This window comes from Melospiza melodia, chromosome 10, assembly GCF_035770615.1.
Source record: "Melospiza melodia melodia isolate bMelMel2 chromosome 10, bMelMel2.pri, whole genome shotgun sequence".
Lineage (NCBI taxonomy): Eukaryota > Metazoa > Chordata > Aves > Passeriformes > Passerellidae > Melospiza > Melospiza melodia.
The window spans coordinates 29,961,781-29,983,229 of record NC_086203.1 but is presented as its reverse complement, the minus strand read 5'-3'; the positions used below and the strand labels follow the sequence as shown (position 1 = coordinate 29,983,229).

At 50.1% G+C, this 21,449-nt stretch overlaps 1 protein-coding gene across 1 annotated transcript in view; it reads right to left on the bottom strand.

Annotated features, from left to right (window-relative positions):
* Positions 1 to 17,643, bottom strand: part of ITPR1 (inositol 1,4,5-trisphosphate receptor type 1) — a 158,693-nt gene extending 141,050 nt beyond the window's left edge. The window contains exons 1-2 of the mRNA XM_063165053.1: positions 17,536 to 17,643; positions 3,399 to 3,506 (exon numbers count right to left, since the gene is read on the bottom strand). Coding sequence (XP_063021123.1) covers positions 3,399 to 3,490 — 92 coding nt within the window. The 5' untranslated portion in view covers positions 3,491 to 3,506; positions 17,536 to 17,643. The remainder of the gene's footprint in view (positions 1 to 3,398; positions 3,507 to 17,535) is intronic.
* Between the last annotated feature and the right edge of the window lie 3,806 nt (positions 17,644 to 21,449).

Sequence of the window (21,449 nt, the reverse complement as noted above, 5' to 3'; positions counted from 1 at the left end):
TTATGCCAGATCTTTCTAAGAAGCATGCAGCTAATTTTTACTGTTGCCCAGAGCTTTGCTCCTGGTAGGTGGGACAATAAATAAGTCATTGCTCCTGTGTTCTGCATCATCCTTACGTGCCCTGCTCGAGGTGCAGACAGAACAGCCCATATTCTAGGGAGGTGACAGACAGCCTCAGGACAGCTCCTGCCTCTTGGACAGATTTGAGTCACGCTGCAAATGTGTTTGTATGAATAGAGAACAGGAAAATATGACAGCTATGCAAACTGGACACTGACCCGAGTACTAAGAAATGGCAGGAAGAGTCAGTGCCACAATAAAAATTGGCTCCTGAGAGAAAGGAAGGCACAAATGTACCCTCCTGCTCACCAGCCAAACACCAGGTGAGCTGAGGGACTGAGCCAACCTCCTCCTGTTCTGCCAGGAAGAGGGGGAGCTGCACAGGCAAACCCAAGAGATTCCAAGAGGGAATGCCAGGACAGAGCTGCTGTCCCTGCACAGCCCCCACAGGGTCAGCTGAAATCCCACAGAATAAAGGGAATAGGTGGGAAGCCCCTGTTCCCACTGCTCTGAGCAGCTTTGGATCGAGGTGGAACTGGGCTTTTCCCAAACTGGAGAATTGCACCTGTAACCAAACACTTTGGGGCTTGATTTCATCCTAAATGACTCAATTTGGCCCCTTGTAACCAATCTGTCAAAGAGGCTTTCTACACAAACGTAGAAAGTAAAACTCCAAGGTCAAAGGTTTGAGAGGTCCATTCTCATGCAGAATCAACTGGAGGAAGACTGAGACCTAGAATATGAGAGTTGTTCCTTGCAGAGGCTGCTCACATGCAGGGAGCATCTTGAGACAATTAGAGAAAACAAGGAAGTGCATGGAAATTAAGAGATCAGAGAAACTAAGAGGGCTCAACAGTTTTATGCATCTAAGATTTGCATATGCAAACATTCAGAGTGAATTGCTTTTTCCCCATGGATTTTCTCCCTACTCAGTTCTATATATATATTTATATATAGGTGCTCCAACATGAGTTGGTATTAACATTTGAGCTGCAGCACCTGCTTCTGGTCAACAAAGGGCCAAAAATATCCAGGAAATAGGTTACTCTGATCATCCCATACAGATAACCTCAGTGCAATGCATCCCTCTCATCTGAGATTAAGTTGAAAATAAAGAGGAACTTCCCAAACTAGTAAGAGGAAAATTTTACAGGGTGAGAAACACAAAAGAGGATAGATTGTACACCAGTAATCATCATGATGACAGCACTGAGTCTGGGAAACAGCAAGAGTCAAGTTCTGATTAAGCAACATGTCATAGGAATATTCAATAGGAACACTCTTCAGAGATTTAGGACAGCTTTAGAATGTAGAGTGAGTGGCATCTGCTCCTCAACCTTCAGGAACCACATAACAAGTCATTACACATGTTATGACATCAGACTGTCAAAACTCCACATGGGCTGGAGGACAATTACACCAAATCTTCCCTTTGCTGCTTTAATTTTCTCCAGGACAAAGACTAAATTAAATATGGGACAAAACTAATTTGATTACAGAGGCTTATTAAGAAGATAATGCATTTCATGTTTCACATAGCAATTAGGATTTCTGGCTTAAATTTGGCTCAGAGATATGTGGCCATTACATAATGCAGTTACCTTAAAACAGCGCTAACCAAATCAAAGAGGAGGCCTGAACACAGAGGGGACTTCAGGCCTGCCATGAGCACATCTCATCAAGCCTAGGAGATAACAAAGCTTGGGGCCTGTCATGTCCACAAGGACCAGCCATGGTGAAAAACATCTGCTCAGCAATGCCCTCAGAAGCCACAGCCACTGCATACTGCTCATGCACGGGATCCACATGGCAGAACAACTTTCTACTTGGCCTGCAGTTATTCACTGCCAAACTCGCTTCAGACTGGGAGGAGAAACAATAGGCAGCTCTAGAGGATAACTCATGCTGCCAGTGTTCAGCAGATAGTATTTGGCCCGTCACACAGCTGATCCAGGGCTGCACAGTGCACGTGGCATATTTGACCAGGACCTGGGAAATTTGTCAAATACATTTGCCAAATACTATTCGACCAACCCTACTTACTACACCCCTTGCTTTTATCATACCTTCTCTCCTTTCTGGCAGCATCCCATATTTTCTTCTCTTTCCTATAATAGATCATGGTGCATCTTCAGTGTCTGCTTCCTTCTCTGCCCCCTTATTTTCCAGAATCCTAATAGCTAGAGGACTAAACCTACAAGTTAGTTTGGAGTCACTCAGGAGAGATTGCAGCCCATCGTTTCCTGCTGAGGCACTTACCAGGATGCTGGCTCTGTACCCTGCTTGGGAGCTCCATTTAGCAGCTGCATCTGGGCTGTAGGCATCAAAACATGTGCTGTGACTGTACCCCCCCTGAGGCCCTTAGGGCTACTGGAAATGAGAGAGAGCAGGCTGTGTGTGTGCCCCTCACTGCTCCTGCCCTCGGGAACAGGGGCCAGAGGTGCTCCTGGAGCTTCTCACCCTGCAAGGGCTCCTGCCCAGCAGCACCCAGCTCCTGATGCTTGCAGAGGTTCCTCCTCAGCAGCATCAAACATTCCCTGGCCCTCCTCAGAGCTGTGCTCCAAGCCCATGGCTCCGCTCTGCCAGCTCGTGCTTTTCCCACGTGAAAAGCTGTTTTTGTGGTGGATGGAGCAGCATTCCCCTCTCCTGCTGCACAGCACCTGCCCCTGGCCTGCTGCAGGCAGCACAAAGGGGCAGGAGCTGGCACAACACAGCTCCCACTGCTGCTCCAGGGCTCTGGCAAAGCACAAGGGTCAAAACATCTTCTCCTTTGATAGGAGAAAAACAATTTTGTCTGTAGGAGAAACCTCAAATTAAACCTCAATTTTAAGGTCAAACTAGCTGTAGTGGTGAGTTACTGGTATTTAAACCACTTGGCTCGGGGATTTGATTTATTTTTTGTTAGATATATATGTTTTTTACACTGCTTCCATTGCCTGTGCTACATCCTTTGTGCAATCAGCAGAGTGCACTGGGGTCTGCTCGTCCCTGACTGGGGAAGGGGCAGGGAGGGACAGGACGGGACACACGGACGGACACGGGACAGACAACAACATGAAAATCATTGGGTTGCATTCATTCCCCCCTACCCCTTCACCTGACAAGGTTTTTCCTCCCCACCAAGGATAAACTGCACCACAGCCATGGATACACTCTCCAGCCTCCCAAAATCTACCTTGCCATATTCACTTCAGGCTATTTTTAAACGTAGGGCCAAGTCTATCCATAAAGCTCCCTTGCTTTAGCCAGTATTCCCTGGGATCAGGCTGAAGAGAGCTAGCTGAGCTCTGCTAGTCCTTCTTACAGGGTTTGTAATGCAAGGGAACAGCTGTTCTTACCCCAAAGTGCTAATAAATCCATTTGTTGAGCCCTCTGCATAGAGAGAACAAATATCTCCAATATGAAGGAAGCTCGACATCTTGTCAGTCATCTCTGGCTTATTGCCCCTGGAAGAAAGAAGAAAGCACAACATGAATGAGGCAGAATTCCTTGGTGCAGCTACCAGAGGTTACAGCAACAGGAGCCTTTGCCTTTGATTGTTGGTTTGTTTGAAAAACCGAGCAAGTTCTCGCAGAGCAACTTCAGGTATCAAAGGAAGCCCAGCAGGCCAGAGTGCTTGCTTGGAAAACTAAACCAGGAAAAACAAGCAGCTACTGGCATCTCATGGCACGTGGGACTGCCTCACAGGCAGGCATTCATCCCAGAGATACTGGATTTGAGTGCAGCTGCAGCAACCCTTCCATCCCACCTGCCACAGGCAAAAGGGGAGAGGGAACCGCTGCAGTTTTTGTATCGAAATATGCAGCCATGTTTGTAGCTAAGTCACATTCCTTTGCCAGAATTAAAGGTTGAAGCATCCTTTAAAGGTTCTCCCTAGTGCTGGAATGGTGCTCCTGAGAAATTCCAAATATTGACCCGATTCATGGCAATGTTTTTTGATAAAATTTGGACATGACACCAGCAGCCTCCTGCTTGCACCCACCGGCCCAAAACCAGAATTAGGTGAAGACCCAATCAGCATGCCTGACAATAGATTTTGCACATAAAAAAAGATTATGATTTTTCCAAAGTCAAATGCATTATCAGACAACCAAATCCCCATGAAATCAGTAATTCTTCAATCCTAGGTTTAATATAGATGGCTTAACTGTAACACTGAAGAGACAGACACTGAGTGTTGCCAACTTCAACTGCATTAAGAACTTGATTTTCTCTAAAGCCCCAAGTCCAAACAACACAGGATCCACCTGTCATTTCAATAAATATAGAAAAAAATTTGAGTTTCAATCTGTCACAGCAACAAAGAGCCCAACACGAGCCCGGATAACAAACCCAACAGAACAGATTTTCAGAGACATCTTTCCCAAGCCCATTTAGTGGTTTCCTGGACATCCTCCCAAGCCCTGCTTTTTGATCAGCGAGTTCCAAAGGCCCAGCAGCTCCTGTGCTTGAGGATTCAAAGAGCACCAAGGCTGCTCCAAGCTGCTCCTCCTGGCAGGCTGTGAGCCCTGCAGCCAGCACTGCCCAGAGAGAAAAGCACTGAGGCAGAAAAGCTCCCAACACCTGCTCCCTCTCCCTCCATCACACCCAAAGAGGCTCTCCATGCCATAAGAGCAGAAAAGGGGAGCAGCGGGAAATTCTGCTTATTCTAGGGATAAATATCCCCTTCCCTGGGCATTATCTTGTTTACCAAAAGGAGCAGGTTGTTAGGCAAGCTTGGAGCTCAACAAAGAGAAAAGTTCGTGGAGATCCAAAAGGTGATGTTTGCAGCTATGAAAGGGCAATAAACACCTAAAGTTACACCTAAAGTTACACTTTTCTTCTGAAAAGCTCCAAGCAGCTCTCCCTCCTCGCTCCCAAAAGATCTGTGCTGCTGGGAATAACAATAACAACTTTCATTATTATTATTAAATCAAAGCACAGCATGGACATTCTATCCCTGCAAATCTGTGTCACTGGTACAATGAAACACAAATCCAGGAAAACCAGGAGATAAGAGGCCAGGCTGGTATGCAGGTAAAGGGGTCTCAGCTCCTCTGGAATCAAATCTGGGTGCACACAACACCAAACCCTTCCTTGGCTGCCTGTTAAATGCCAAGTCCTTCAGCCACTGCATGGTACACAGTCTGTTCCCATTCTTTCCTGATAAGTGGACAGAAAAACACTGCTACCTATTTTAAGATATATGCCAAGAAACATACAGAAATATGCAGAGTGACTGAATTAGCAACACTGGAAATACAACTTTGCCCATTTCCTGACTTGGATCTTAAACTACCAACTTCAGACTAGAAAACTGTTCATCACTCAAAATTAGGGTCAGCCCTGAATTAATAGAGCCCAAAGCAAAAGCTGTCTAAGCCAAGAAAAGCCACAGATACTCCCCAATTAACCCTTTCTACATGGCATTAAGGTTTCCTTTCCATGCTGTGGGGGGATTACCTTTTCCTCACAAGAGGCAGATGTTGACCACAGCTGTTCCCAAGGGAATGTGAAGGTCAAAGTTATTGACTTCCATTAGAGATTTTTTTCTTGGCAAAAAAATAAAAAAAAAAATCTCAGACCAGTGCCCAAAACCAGGCTGAGGGATGGACAAGCAAATTCCTGCAGCACTTTCCAGGATACAGCCTCAATTTTCTCACATTTTCTTCACCAAGGAAGACCCCACCATACCATGAAATTATAACTGATATATCATGATAGTTCAAACCTCCCAAAAATGCTCTTCTGCAAATTACTGACAATTCCACTAATAAAATGTTTATCCGCTTCACCCAGAACCAGGAAAACCATAACAGAGTTCTGGATACCAAAAAGGTGGGGTTAAGCCTGGCAGCAGTTCAGTGAATTGAGCAGCTGGGCTCTTCCCAGATCATCCCTAGAATTCCTGGATGAGCCTGCAGAGCTGGGTTTGGGGTGCAGCCTGGAACCCCAGCCTTGCTGCTCCCACCCAGGAGAGCTGTGCTGGAGTTTGGCTTCACCAGGGGCTGATCTGGCTCCAATAACCTTGTTTCCCAAGCTCAGGCAGATTAATCACCATGCAAGTCCTCACTGCCCCTTCTGGATTTCTGAATGCTGTTCCAACACCCATCAGTGTGAAGCCATCCCCAACACACCAGGAGATGCTCCAGGGAGCCAGTTCCCACTGGGGTGAGCCTCATCTAAAACTGATTTATCCTCACGCTTTCTCATTGCCCTGGCTGTCCTGCCTCCATTCTTTAATGGCCAAAAGCATCCCTGACACCCGTCCCTGCCAATGCTCAGCGTGGCCAGGGCTCAGGACCACGCTGCACTGGCAGATGGAGCTCAGCGACCCCCCAGGCCTCCCCACACAGGAGGGAGCAGAGGCACTGCTGCACTAATTCAGCTCCAGAGCTTTTCACACTCTCCTCACAAGGGACTGACAAAACCACTCCAGCTACTGGCACCAAACACTAAATGATCAGCCACCTCAAATGGAGGCTTTTCCTACCTCTGACAACTGGAATTGTGAAACAAAAACTGGAAAGTTTTTAAGACCAAATTTCCCAGGTACCCAGTTTGAAAACCTTTTTCTAAGGGATGCTGTCAACAACAGCTGGCCACACTAATCCTCCCAAAACCAGACCTCTGGGGGGTCATCTTTGATTGTTTTCTTCAGCAGGACAAGGCAGAAGCGGAGGCAGTAAAAACCTGTCAGCCTTGGCACATTTATCCAAGTGAGACCACAGGGACTGAGGAGAGCAGGTTTGCTCCTGGACACGTCACTCAGAGCATCCCTGTGTGTGTCCCTGGCTGTGAGGGGACACTGCCATCCCCAAAGCACTCAGAGCATCCCTGTGTGTGTCCCCTGGCTGTGAGGGGACACTGCCATCCCTATGTCAGAGCATCCCTGTGTGTGTCCCTGGCTGTGAGGGGACACTGCCATCCCCACGTCAGAGCATCCCTGTGTGTGTCCCTGGCTGTGAGGGGACACTGCCATCCCCAGGGCACTGACCACAGACAGGGTGACCACCAGAACTCCCTGGAAGGGCAGGACAGGGGATTTTCACAGCCTCCCAGTACCTGGCTCTCGTGGGTACAGCACAGTCATGCTGCTGCAAAGGCAATTGTGCTCCATGGACAAATACAACCATTACCCCGCTATTTATTTATTTTAGATATGCCACTGCCAAGAGCAACTGATTTACACTAGATGAGGGGACGGCCCTAAGAGAACATTTGCAGTTATTCTGTGCATAATCCCAGCTTTAATGGCTCTTTCATAGCCCTGCAAGAGGGGATTCCTGCAGGAAATTCATCCTGTTCCAGCTGAAACACAGCAGTGTTACCCAGGGAGCACTGTCCACCTCCTCCCCTTAAACACTGCAGGAAAACAAGATTCCCTCTAGGTAAACTCACTCTAAAAAAATCAAAGATGAAGCACTGATAAGCATGGCATTATCTAGTAAAAATGAAGTCAGGTTTCTCCAAGCAGCTTAACTCAGGTGGCAGCAACGTCAACAGCAGCAACCCAAGCTGTAAAAATAATGTTCTTTTCTCACCAAGCTGAAGGTTCACATTTTAAGAAACAGAAGGACTTGCCAGGATACAAAAGAAAGACGAACTAAAAGTGGACAGTACATTGAGAAGTTAACTATAACTGCCCACAGACATCAAAAAATTCCTGAGCTATGAACACATTCTACAGTATTTTTTTTAAGCCCTGAAAGATGAATCTTTATAATTCTGTTGGTGACCGTTTCCTCGTGTCTATATCAAAGTCAGTGGCTCCGTATGTTTTATATACAGTTTATCTGCACAGGAAAACAAAAATCAATTTCTGTTGAAGAAACTGACTAAAATAAATAAACAAATCTGCTCAATTTCATGTGAATTTCAAGAAAATGACCGACAAGTTTTTCTGCCAGCTCTGCTCTGTGGGGCTGAATCCATACATGCATTAGCTAATTTCAGGCAGGGAATTAAAGCCAGGAAAACCTGCTATTCAGCCCAGGAGTTTCAGGATCTCCCCCTGCTCTGGTGAGCACAAATCTGCAGCACACCACCACGAGTGTGATCATCTTACTGAACAGAAAGTGACACAGCTCCGGGGTTCAGTTCTGATTATTTCTTACTACAGATTATCTTGTGCGTATCTTCAACCCAAGCTGCTTTCCCTACAGTGAAAATAACAGAACAGAAGCAGTTCTGAAAGGCAGAGGAAGGGTTTGTACAAGCCTTGGCCACGGTTTGTCCCCAAAGCCAAGGAGAAACTCTGCAGACCCAGAACAGTTCCCACCAGCTCCCAATCCCTGTTGCATTTTAGGGCACAAGCAGAGCATATGCTCAGCCTAATGGCCTTGAATAAGCCAGGATAAGCCTAATACAGTCCCTGAAATGCAATCCCTTTTCTCATGAAAACACATTTCATACGGGCAGTTAAAGCAGGATTACCAGTGACAACACCACGACATCAAACCGAGCGCTCAATATCAAACACCTCGCTGAGACAGCTGCCTTCGGAAACGCTCAGAACGGGAAATGCAGCTGCTTTGTAAACATTTCACACTAATTTCTCCCATCACTCATCTCCCTCCCGATGCTAAGTCAGAAAAAAGAGGTTCCAAGAGCTGGGAGTGTGCTTTCCTTGAAGAGCCGAGTCAAGGCCCCGTTTGAAGTCTCTCCTCGCAGGGACTGTTTGTGACAACATCCCTGCCCTGCCATTCCTCATCCCAGCATTTGCGAAAAGCTTTTTCAAAGAAATCAAAGCTACTTCCCCGATTTCATGTCTCACACGTCTGCTTTGTGTGGGATTTTAATTCTTTACCCCGCGAACGCAAATCCTGTTTGTAAAATAAACGAGCCCAAATGTGTCTCATTGCAAACTGCTTGAGTCCCAGCTACTGGGATACAAATGACTGTGTCTTTCTAAGATGCTGTAATGATGTTTGTTTAGATTAAGAAAAAAGCTCCTTGCTGTGCCCCGCAGTCCCAGGATGCACCCAGCTCTCTCCTGGCAGATTTGCACTGTGGTTTAGTGCTCAATTCAATAAACATTGGTAATTTTATATGTACTGGTACCAAAACTGGAGCAGCACTTTATCAAAGTCTTTTTCACTATCTGGGTTGTTTAAGAATAGAATCTCCAACTGTACTTAAGTGTTTCAAGTTCATTACTGCCGACAGGAAATTCCAGAGGGAAAGTTTAATTCTGTTTCAGTTTTTGACAGAAGCAAGACCAGAGTTTAAGGGCAGAGAGACAACAAAGAAGCAAACACAAAGAACTGCTTAACGGCATAAGCAGAATCAGCCAGAAATTAAGAGATCTGAGAACCCCCAAGACCAGGTAAATCTGTGTTTGAATTAAATGGAATCGGGTCATTAATATTGGTAAATCAGGCCAAGCAAATTAACGCTTTTTAAATGCAACCAAACACTGTATTATCCTGAAAATCCAATGCTTAGATAATCTGGTAAATCCAAATTTTACAAGATTACTTGGCTGAAAATTTGATCCTATAGACTAACCAAGACTTCATCTGTTTTTCTGGATAACACCCACAGCACATTCTGTATTTTCACAGACACAGCTAACTTGAAAATCTGAACTCAAACCTGATGTTCTCATTCAGTAAAAAAAAAGGAAGGTTTCCTCCCTGAGGATGCTAGGAAAGATTCCTAAGAATCCCATTAGAAGAGCCAAGGAAGGGAGGAAGTGCTTTATTTAAAAGCTCACCCAGTGAATAATCACTGTGCTGGGGCTGAGGACAGAGCTCTGTCATCTGCAAAGCTTCTGACTTTGCAAATCTGAAAGGAGCTCTTTGCCCTCGCCAGGGAAGGGAAAATGAAGGGATTTTGGGATCTCTCACACCTGCAGTGGGACCCAGCTCAGGGACAGCGCTGGAGGGCTCAGCACTGCTGGTTTTATGCACATGGAGCTCCATTTCAGAGACTGCACCTTCAAAAACCCTATCAGAGCAGTGCATTTATCTACCACAGGATCTTGTCCTCCCTTCAGCTGCAGCCTTTCATGTCCAGGAGGCTGCTCTGCCACCCATGGGCGGCTGATGAGCCGTTAGATTAAGGGGGGGAAATGCTCTTTCTCACACCAAATCTTTTTCCTCCTGACACTCAAAATGCAGCAGATTTTTTTTCTCCGATTTCCAGGCTGATCAGGCAAGATGGAGGCTGGGGAAGGGGGAAGGAGGGAGCAGCACAGCACTGTGACTTTCTCAAGGACATGCAGCAGGTCAGACTCAGGGCCCAGATCTGAATCCAGGTCTCCCAAATCCCCATGCACCAGCCCACACTCCCCTCTGCTCCCAGGGGAGCCATCAGACTCACTGCTCATCTCATCAAGCACACACTTCCCCTTCCTCTAAAAATAAGTAGGAAGAGCAGTGTAAATTCACACAGCAAGATGAGGGCCGAGTTAATTACATTCTATTCATACTATTTGCCACTCCACAGATAAATAGATTTATCGTATCAGTGACAAAGTTATTCCAAAGTTACTATTTCATAGGTGCAACTGCAGTTTAAGAAAACAGATAAAGCAACTCATTTTGGTAACTTTAACCTCAATAAAACCTCAGTACAGGAAAGCAAATGTGCACAATGTTCTTTTCTCCTCAGAAAGGGCGCCTGCTTTTTTTTTTTTTTTTAATTATTTGCCCAGTGCAACCAGACAAGCTAGTTACAGAAAATTCAAGTCAAAAGCATGGAAGTCACACTCTGACAGCAATCCCTTACACAGCAGCCACTGACTGAGGTAAGAAACGTGACTGACAGGTCCTATTGACAGGCAGCTGGAAAAAGAAACTCTATTAGAGACACACTGTCAGGAGAAAAATATCACTTCTTTGTTCCAAACTAAGTTCGACCTGACAGCATCTTCTCAATCCCATTAAAAGGAAGGAGCACTTGCTGAAGCTGATCCTTCCTGAAGCCCATCCTGGCAGGCTGCAGCCCTGCTGGGAGGAGGCAGCCTGCACGTCAGCCTCTGGATGAGGCCCCGATGAGCACACAATATTTTCCAGCATATTTCTATCAGGAGAGTGCTGGAACACGCCAAAAGGACCAGGACAGCCAATGTCATGGGCAAAGAGAGCAAGCTTGGTTTATTGCACCAGCTGGAGCTTGGCCAAGGAACAAAGATGGCCAGGGAAGAAGAGGGAACAGAGCAGCCCCAATGTCACCTGCATGGCCAGGTACCTGCTGAGGGCTCACCACAGCAGGGGCTGGTTCCTGCACCCCACATCACCCCTCGCAAACCCAACACTCCCTGAGCTCGGCAGTTTGCTCACCTGTCCCAAGAGCAGCCTCCATGCCCTGTGTCCCCAGTGCCTGACTGGCCCCTTCCCCAGCCTGTCCCCAGTGCCTGGCCCCTTCCCCAGCCTGTCCCCCTGCCCTGGCCCCTTCCCCAGCCTGTCCCCCAGCCCTGTCCCCTCTCTCCAGCTCCCCACCTGGGCGGGGGCTCCCTCTCCTCCATGGCGGGCGCGCTGTCGGTCTCCAGGGCTGGGCTTGGCAGGGCGTCCCCCGGCACAGCTGGGTCCCCTCGGGCAGAGGGCAGAGCAGCCAAGGCCCGTGTCCCCGTGGGCAGCCCCTGATGCTGCAGGCTGCGAGGATCCTGCAGCGCTGTCCCCAAGGCAGGAGCTTCCCGTGCGCCGCTCTCCGCCCGTCCCTCCCGGACACCTCGGCTGGCTCCCGGCTCTCTGGATAAAACCTCAGCCCCGGGACAACCAGCCCAAGAGGAGGAGCCACTGCCAGCACATGACGAGCACGTGTGGAGAGCCACTGGTGGCCAGGGGACCTACTTTGAGCCCCAAAGCCCCGGTGGGCCGGGCTGCGTTACAGATGAAGGCTCCAGTTCCCAGGCTGCCCTGTACCTGTTGGCCTCCCAACTGTAATTTTCCAGAAGGCAAAGGTTCAAAATGCTGAGCCACCCACGAGCATCAGCATCTGAATCTACTGAACACTTAAGAGAGGAGCAGCCAAGGACTGCAGAGTTATTTTAATCAGAAGTTCTCAATTAACCCTTGGGATGAGGCACCTCCAGCCAGCTGAGGTCGGTGGCTGCATCTGTGGCCATGTGTTTCTCCTTGCAGTGGGATGCAGATGGGACAGAGCTGGACTGCAAACAAAGCTCTCCTCTTCACAGCTTCTTGGCAGATTTCTGAATTTCTGAAGAAGCAGACAGGATGGGCCAAGGCACAAAGAAATGTTTATACAAGTTTCATGCAAAACTGCTACTAAACAATTGCATCGAATAAAAAACAAAGTGCAGCCTTTGGGCAGCAGCCATTTTTTGGCCTACTATGATCAGAAATTTCTTTCATGTGCATGCTCAGAGATTATCACCCTCTGACCACAGAAGACCATGCACCAGATGAGGAGAGGATGAACTGCCTGTGTCCATTTTGACACCGGGTGCAACCAACAGAGCCTCTTCCCTCAGAGCTCAGCACCACATTACTCCAAAAGCAGAGGCATTACCCAACATCCCAACCAGAAACATCTGGCATTTCCATCTCTCAGAGCTATCCCCTCTCCTTTGATCACCTCTGCAGCCAAATGAACAGAGTCACAGACTGGTTTGGCTTGAAAGGACCTGACAGATCATCTCATTCCACTCCCTTCCACTAGAGCAGCTCCAAACCCTGTCCAGCCCGGCCTTGGACACCTCCAAGGAAGATCACCAGTGAGATATGGACACTCAGCTTCCTGCAGCACTGTTCGTGTTGGTGTTCTGGAACGTGAGGCTGCAGTTACATGGCCACAAGCCACAAATCCGAAACCAAGGAACACAGACTTCCATGGACGTTTCCAACCCATTTTCTCTCCAGAGGGTTAACTTGCTCAGATATCAACTGACATTTTATTCTCCATAAAACGCTGCTAGGAAGTTCTGATCCAAGTTTTGACAAGCTTAACCAAAACCACAAGCATGAAAATGAAACTCCTCTGAGTTCAGAATCCACAGCCCAATGTTGCAGCTTTCCTTGCTTGAATTCCTATAGCTTCCATTTCATCTTTTTCACAGAACACAATCCCAGAATGGTTTGGGTTGGAAGGAACCTTGCAGACCATCTCATTGCATCCCCTGCCATGAACAGGGGCACCTTCCACTACCCCACATTGCTCCAAGCCCTGTCCAGCCTGGCCTTGGACACTCCAGGGATGAAGCAGCCACGGCTTTTCTCAGCAAATTTGGTCCCATAAACCACAATTGCCCTGAAGACCTGGAAATGTACATTCCCAGCAGGTACAGCACAGGCAAGAGCCACACAGGAGCCTCTGGATGCTTCTGCCCATCTAACAAGTACTTGCAGCACCCTGGAAAGAGGGATCTGCCTCCATCCCAGCCACTGCCCGCTCATGCCAAGACACAGAACGAGGCAATAATTGCTGTAGTCCCTTCATACTGTCCGTGGGGAGCAGAAATTAGACAGGAATATCGAGCCAGATCAAAGCCCGTGCAGTTCTGGCATCCTGCCTCCTGCAGCAGCCTCCAGGAGAGGCTGGGCTGCACAGGGATCACTTGGAACAGCCATGGACACTGCCAGCATCCAGCCCTGCAGCACAGGACACTCTCTACTGCTCTCCCAGCCTGTAAAGCAGCACCAGTCCCCACCCAGCACAGGCCACTGGATGAAACTGGGCAGCTTTTAACAGCCCTTGTGCTTTATCCCACATAAACAGCACAAAAAAAGGCTCCAGGCCACCCAAGCACCTTCAGTTTCTGTTGCTATCTTAACAGAATAAACTAATTTGGGACATACAGTAATGCAGATCTTTAGGAACCAGGATTTACACCACAGCCTCCTTGTGAAGAGATGTTACATTTACATAACCTTCTAGCAGCACATGATTTTCTGCCTCTAAACCCTTTGGTCTCCCTAAGCTGCTTTGCTGAGGTTGCCTTCCCTCACACTCACCCACGGGCGAGCCAGCAGCTCGTCTACCAGCTACTACAGAGCCACTACCCTCATCCCACCTCCCACGGGAGCCTCACATTCCTCCTGGCTTTAAGACAATCCTACAACTACAACTAGCTTGTATTTATGGGGTAATAATGTCTCAAAGACTCCCAAGCTGACACATCAGATATTGCAAAGCAGGGTGCTGAGCGCTGAGCAGCCAGCACAGCCACCACACGACCATGGAAGCTGGGAAAGACCTTCAGGTGTTGAACTGAACTGACAGCACTGTGCCCACCCAGCCGTGCCAGGAACAGCCACACCTGCTCAGTCCTTGAGCACCTGCAGGGATGGGGACACCCTGCTTCCCTGGGCAGCCCATTTCAGTGCTTTCACTCTTTCAAGTGAAGTTCTTTTTCCTAATATTTACCCTGAGCCTGCCCAGCCCAGCCTGAGCTGTTCCGTCTCCTCCTGTCCCTGTTCCCTGGAGCAGAGCCTGACCCCTCAGCCGCCCCTCCTGGCAGGAGCTGTGCAGAGCCAGATCCTTTTCTCCAGGCTGAGCCCCTTCCCCAGCTCCATTCCCATCTCTGGACACCCTCCAGCCCCTCAATGCTTTTCTAGCACCGAGGGTCCCAGAGCTCCCAGCACTGGGGCAGCTCCGGTGGCACTGCTCTCTTGCCTGATGGGGCACAAACGAGCCCAGGTGGCCAAGAGCAGCTCCACCTGCTCCAAGAGCTCCTCAGAACAAGCAGCACCTGCTCCAACTCAAGGGCAGGTACCAGACAAGGGCTCAGGGTACCTGGGATCTGCTCTAATCCTGCCTGACAGCGCTGAACAAGGAGTTCCACCTCAATGCTGTCCATTTCAGCAATTTACCAGGAGAGACCAGCTCGTCTGACAAGGAGCAGCCAAAAGGAGCTTCTGCCTCCAGAACAGACTTCTGGACCACCCCAATTTGGCCAGCCCCTGGGGCTGTTCCCTTTTCGCTGGCACACACACAGTATGGAGGAGCTGGATCCCCAAAATTCACCCCAAACCTGCCACCCCTGCAGTTCTCATGCTTGCCACACTGTCAGGGACATTCAGGGCTGTCCTCAGCAGAGGAGCCACTACAAAGTCAGAGCAAGAGCTCAGACCACACAACAGCAGCACATCGTGGTTTGCAGCTCTCCCGCACTTGTGAGCTGCCAGGATTTGAGATTATTTCTCCACTTTAACTCAATTTGTGCATTTTCTAGGCTACAAACAGGTTTGTTGAGGGAAATGAGAGGGTTGATGGTGCTGTGGATAAGATCATGTTACAGAACCACTGAGGCTGGAAAAGACTCCCAGGGTCATCGAGCCCAAGCTGTGCCCAATCCTCCCCTCATCCCCAGCCCAGAGCACCGAGTGCCACATCCAAGCATTGCTTGCACACCTCCAGGGATGGGGATTCCACAACCTCCCTGGGCAGCCCCTGCCAATGCCCGACAGCCCTTTCAGTGAAGAATTCCTCCCAAAATTACACTTCTCATTAATAGCCAGAGGTCACAACTGCCCCTTACACCCTGCTCATCAGTCCCAGGACAGCTCCATGCACCCAAACCTGCAGCTCCACTAACCACCATCAGAAACAAACCAAATGCTCTCCCTCCTGTGCTCCTCATCAAGGCCTCCTCCACCCTCCAACGATGGTGTTCAGGATTAGCACATCTCATAAAAACCATTTCCCCGAGCTAAGCTCCACCCCATGATTGCAAAGGCAAACCAAAGTTACTCCTGTTTGTTTACTTCCTAATTTATGAAACCTGGTAAGAGGAAACTATTTCCAAGGCTTAATCAACACTGCAAAACAAGCAGATGGGAGAAAAAACCCTCATCTAAGCAAACACTTTAATCTTGGGGAAATAAGGTATTTTAACAAGAAAAACCCCTGTTATTGACAAACAAGAGGCAGCTTAAAGAAAACATTAGAAATAATCAGCTCAGCATCAGCTTGTTTTGAAACACGCTGCAACTGTGGTTTTGTTTTCACAGTGATTCCTTCTTTTGGTTTAGGCACCCTGAGCACTACCAGCTCAGCCTGCTGGGTCCCACAGCGGTCAGTTCCCACGTTTGTTTCCCCACTTGTCCTGTGAACCCTGCATTTCTGGCCTGATGGATGCCACAGCTTTCTGCACTCCCTGGGCAGCCAGAGCTCTGCTCCAGCCTGCAATGCTGTTACTGCTCCAGACACTGACACCAGCACAGCCACCGGGCACTCGGACCAGGGGAATGCTTGCTGTGGAAGGAAATTGGTGCAAATTAAGGCACAGAAAAGAAATCCAGTGCCTGGTAGCCCATTAAGGTGGCCACAGAGGAAGCACTGAATATTGGCCTCACATGGCATCGCAGCTGAGCCCTGCAAGGAAAACAGCTCCACCTCGGGCCTCTGGCCTGGGCTCAGAGTCAGCCAGCCCTCCGGCTAACCCGTCTGCAGTCCTGGGATACCGGGCTGATTCCCGAGCCCAGCAAAACAGCCTCAAAGCAAACAGCTAAACACACTCTGAGAAATAAAACACATGCACAGGTACCGAGCCTCGCTAAGAAATAAAACCAGCGGCTCCCACACACGCTACTCCCCGCACGACCGGCAGCCACTAAATCTTCATCAGGCTGAGATCTGGATTGTATTAGCCACGTTCTCCCTTCCTGATTTGTGAGCAGCAGGACCGCAGGCCGGTCCATCTGCGGCTGAGCAGGCACGGCACCGCTGCACGGCAATAAATCCAACTCCAGCCTTTCACCTGTTGGAGTCTGCTCAGCCAAACTCCGGCGGCAGAGCGAACCCACCTGGGGCCGGGAGGGGAAGGGCCGCGGCAGCCCCGGCTGGTCCCGCTGCCCGGAGCGTGTTCCCTGCGGGAAAACCGGCACCAAAAGGGGCACGGGGAGCCCGTGCCCCCCGAGCATCCCCCCAGAACCCGCAGGACTCACTCGGGCGCTGGGCACGGAGCCCTGGAGCCGCTCGGGACCGTGGCACATCCCACGTACACGCATGGGGAATGCACATGTGCCCCCACCCCTTCCCCCGCCGAAGTCCAGTTATTGTAGTCCAGGAAACAGCCAAATATTTGGCCTGTCAGGCCAGTCAGCGGGACCCTCCGAAACATCCACCCACAGCTGCCCGCTTTTTGACCATTTAAGAGGAAGATCGCCCATGGCCAAGTCCCCATCGGCGCTCACAAGTGTTTACATAACGCCAAACATCGCTCGCAGCCGAGCCCCGAGCGCGGGGGCAAAAACACGAGCAAAGTTGGAACGGAGGCGCAGTCCCGCCGCCGGGCCCGCGGTGCTCCCGGGGCCGGGACCCCGCTCCGGGACCGCCGGGACGGCGCAGGGGGCTCTGCCCGGTCCCGCGAGGGCTGCGGCGGCCGGGCATCCCCGCCGAGCACGGGAACGCATCCCTGCACAGCAGCGGGCTGCACACCCGGCTATCCCCGCCTAGCAACGGGCTGCATCCCCGGCTGTCCCCACCCAGCACCGAGCCGCATCCCTCGGGCTGCGGGACGGGGCTGCCCCGACGGCCGCTCACCGCCTCCCTCCCCGCCCAGCCGTGCCCGCTCTCTCCCGGCCGTACCTGGCTGCGGAGGCGGCGGGGCGGGCTATGGACGGCTCGGCAGCTCCATACCGGCGGCGCTCCCGGTCCCGCTCCCGGAGGCTGCGCCCGCCGCCGCCTTAGCTGCGCGTCCACATGGTCACTGCGCTCCGCGCCCGCCGCCGTGCCTTAAATAACCGGCGGGGCATGCTGGGTAAGCGAGTCCTGCCGCCGCCGCCCCGCCGCGGGGGCGCGGCCCACGGGACTACAGCTCCCAGCGTGCCCCGCGCCGCGCCCCGGGCGGGGGCAGCGGACAGCGAGACCCTCGGGCTGTGCGGTCAGGGACGGGGATGGACCCCCGGGTGTGCGTGGTTAGCGATGGGGAGGGACACCTGGGTCCGAGCGGTCAGTGACGGGGATGGACCCCCGGGTGTGCGTGGTTAGCGATGGGGGGGGACACCTGGGTCCGTGCGGTCAGTGAGGGGGATGGACCCCCGGGTCCGAGCGGTCAGGGGCGGGGAGGGACCCCTCTGTTCGTGCGAACGCCCCCGGTTGGGGACGTGCATGTGTTTTGTTCCTGGGGTCCGCACAGAGCCCTGGAGCGAGCGGGGGGCGAGCGTACGGGAGTACCGGGCACAGAGACTGCGAGGGTAAACCCCGAGTAAACACTGAATAAACCGGCTGTCAGCGCTGTTTGGGGAGCGCAGAATAGCGGGAAGCGAGGGCTCAGGTGAGCACCCGCCTGCACAGGTGCCGTCACCTCTGCCATGACTCAGGTGCGAGCCCTTGGCTGGGCAGAGTCGCGGCTGTTCTGCAGGAACGGCTCCAAACTCTGGAAATAGCGAGTGTCCCTGGAGCTCCTCTTCACTACAATTACTGCACGGGGGTATCACTAACGAGACATCAAAACTTCAGCCAGAATGACCAGCAGCGAACAAAAAATATTAATATTTCATTTATTTTTGTATTATGTAATTATTTGTCCTTACATATTAGCCAAGGTTATTCCCCACAGTTACACCCTGATTTTCCTGCCCTCTGTGGCTGCCTGGCAGCGCCCAGAGCCCCGCAGGGTGGGTACAATGTTTGCCTGCAGAACAACTGTATCGCTTTAATTGGGATTTAGGTGAAGGAAACATTTCTCTCATTCATTCACTTTCACCCACAGCCACGTGCTGCCGTGGGTAACAGGTAGGAATGGTGCTCTTGTTTGTTTCCCTCTTGGGAAACAAAAGGGGTGTCCTCGCTTGTTTCCCTCTCTACAGCAGCGGGAGAACGCTGGTGAATGGGAACAAGCCCAGAAGAGCCAGTTTGAAATCAACACGACTCCCCCTGCACTGGCTCCCATTAAAAATATCTCCAGAGGAGTTGGAGCAGGGGCTCTGGAGCAAGGATATGCAGAGGCTGAAGCCTGTGATTCAGGAACTGAAGCGAAGGTCAGAGAACAGAGTTTTATGGGTTTCCTACATGGCTGCAATACTACAAGCCATTACTCATCAGGAATTTGGCAGAGCAGTGGTGCCTAATATCATTAGATAATCCTAATGAATTCTTGTGTAATCAAATCTAATCTCTGGACGGGCTCAGCAGGCGGAGGCTGCAGGGCAGTGACTGAAGGGCTGTCACCAGAGCCAGGGGCAGAGCTGTGCCTGCTGAGCACCTTGAGCAGCTCTGCAAACAGCGTGCCTTAAAATAGCTCCAGCACCGAGGGATAAATCCCAGCAGCAGCGCTGGGGAGAGCAGGGGAACGGGCTGCCCAGGGAGGGAGTGGAGTCTGCCCCTCTGGAGAACTGCTCCCTCCAAATACCAAAGGCCACATTTTCATTTGTAGACTACATTTGATTCTGGGTCTTGGTCAGTTCTTAATGAGGAGCTCATAACATCCCAGAATGGTCTGAGCTGCTCCCAGCCCCAACCAGCCTGGTCTTGGACACTTCCAGCCACAGCTGCTCTCTCTGGGCACCCTGTGCCAGGGTCTCCCCACCCTCACAGGATGCGATTTCTTCCCAATATCAAACCTACACCTATTTTCTGTCAGCTGGAATCCATTCCCCCTTGTCCTGTCATTACATGCTCTGATGGCCCTTCACCAATTTTTGGGCATTCAGCCAAAAATAGTGACCAAGCTCTGCGAAGACCTTGCTAGATTTGAAGGGGTGGTGGCAAAGACAAGATCATCATGGAAGTTCCCAATGCAGGAGAACATTTCCATTTGTCTTTAGGAGCTTGCTCTGGGTGCTGCTGCAGGCACTGTGAGTTCATGGGGCTCCTATGGTCTTACAGCTCTGAAAAGAGGCAAAATTGTAGGGCAGCGTGGGAGTGGGAAAGGTCACCTTGGGAAGGAGCAGAGTATTCCCTTACAGGAATTTTCCCTGATAATGGGACCTACAGGAGGCAGCCCTGAGATGGGAACAGTCCTGATCAAACGAGGGCTGGGCTCGGAGCCCACACCCCCCCAGAGGGTCGAGGGAACGAACTCAAGAATTCAGAGAGGAAATAGTGGAAAAACACTGCTTGGTAGGTATCACTTCAGCCCTGGGAGTGCACTGTGAATGTTTGGCCCAATTTCACATGTGGTTTCAGTCACAGGAAAACAACTTGTGAGGGATTTTTATTTTTTGCTATTGGAGTACTTTGTTCTTTTTCTCCTTTTCAAACCTTGTTCTGCTCCACTCCTACTTTATTTTTAGCAATTATGGAAATTCAGCACTGATGAAAGATGTTATAATGAAATTTGAAGTCTGTTATTTGCTTTTTTATTTCTATTGTCTTGTTTTATGTTGACAAATTTGCAACTAACAATTGGCTGTTTTGGAAACATTGCACCTCCAGCCTGCCGGGTGCCTTTGCAGGGGTTTTGTCTCTGCTGTCATCTGCAGCTCAACAGCTCTGGAAGAAAAATGAGAGCAGAAGATATTCCAGGACTGTGAGGATCAATCTGCCTCCTCTTGCTCATGGCTGGTCCTCACAATGGGGAGGATGATCCCAGAAGTTCTGTCCTCAGGGAGATCCATGCAGGCACTCAGGGATGAAAAGCACTCCTGGAACACCTCAGCCTCTCATGAAGTGCTGGAAAATCTCTCATTCCCGTCACATTTTAATAACAGCAAGATCAGAAGCGTGGGGAATCAGTGTGAGGAGAGGGAAAAACTAAAGCCTGCATGGCTGAGCACAAAAGGATCCACTGCAACAAAAGTTCTCCAAGTCCCCAGGATCTTAGAGTGGAAGCTGGAAGCTGCTCAGAAGCAAACTGTAATTATTGCATCTGTTCTCTGGGGAGAGTAAGGAATATGAGCCATCCTGATGGAGCCACACAAATGATGCACATAAATATTCCAGGAAAATGAGCCATGAGAACGATGGATACACCAGAGAGCTGTCCCAGCTCGTTGGAAATCAACTGATTTTCCTGAATTCCAGCACCCCACAGCCAGAATCCCAGGGCTTTATTGAGGGGAGGTTATCCTGGCAGACTGGGTTCAGTTCTAGAAGTGTGTAGAATTTGGATGCCTACCTTCTGCTCTCGCTTCAGTGAACTGTGTTGGGAAATATTTAGCAGGAGAATATAAATTGGATTTAACTCTCATTTTCATGGCCATTCATTCCTTAACAAAGGGCAAAGATCACCGTGCTAATGCAAAAGGAATATTTCCATTTTCTGACCCCAAAGCAGCAAGGGTTGGTTGTATGATTAAGTTTGTAGTCATTTGTTTTCCTGCATTTGGATGCTTTTCTGGAGCACATCACAAGGCAAAAGGGACTAATGATGGATAATTGGAATTCATCCCTGCAAGGCCTCCTGTCACGTTCATATTTTCTGGAAAAATCCCTTTGCCCAGGATCTTCTCCTGGGAAGCTGAGGAGCCTCAGAGAAAAAGGAAAACAAATTCTTATCTCATTTGCTTCTCCTGTGTTGTGCTCACATGTGGAAGTGTTTGGAGATTGTTTACCCACAG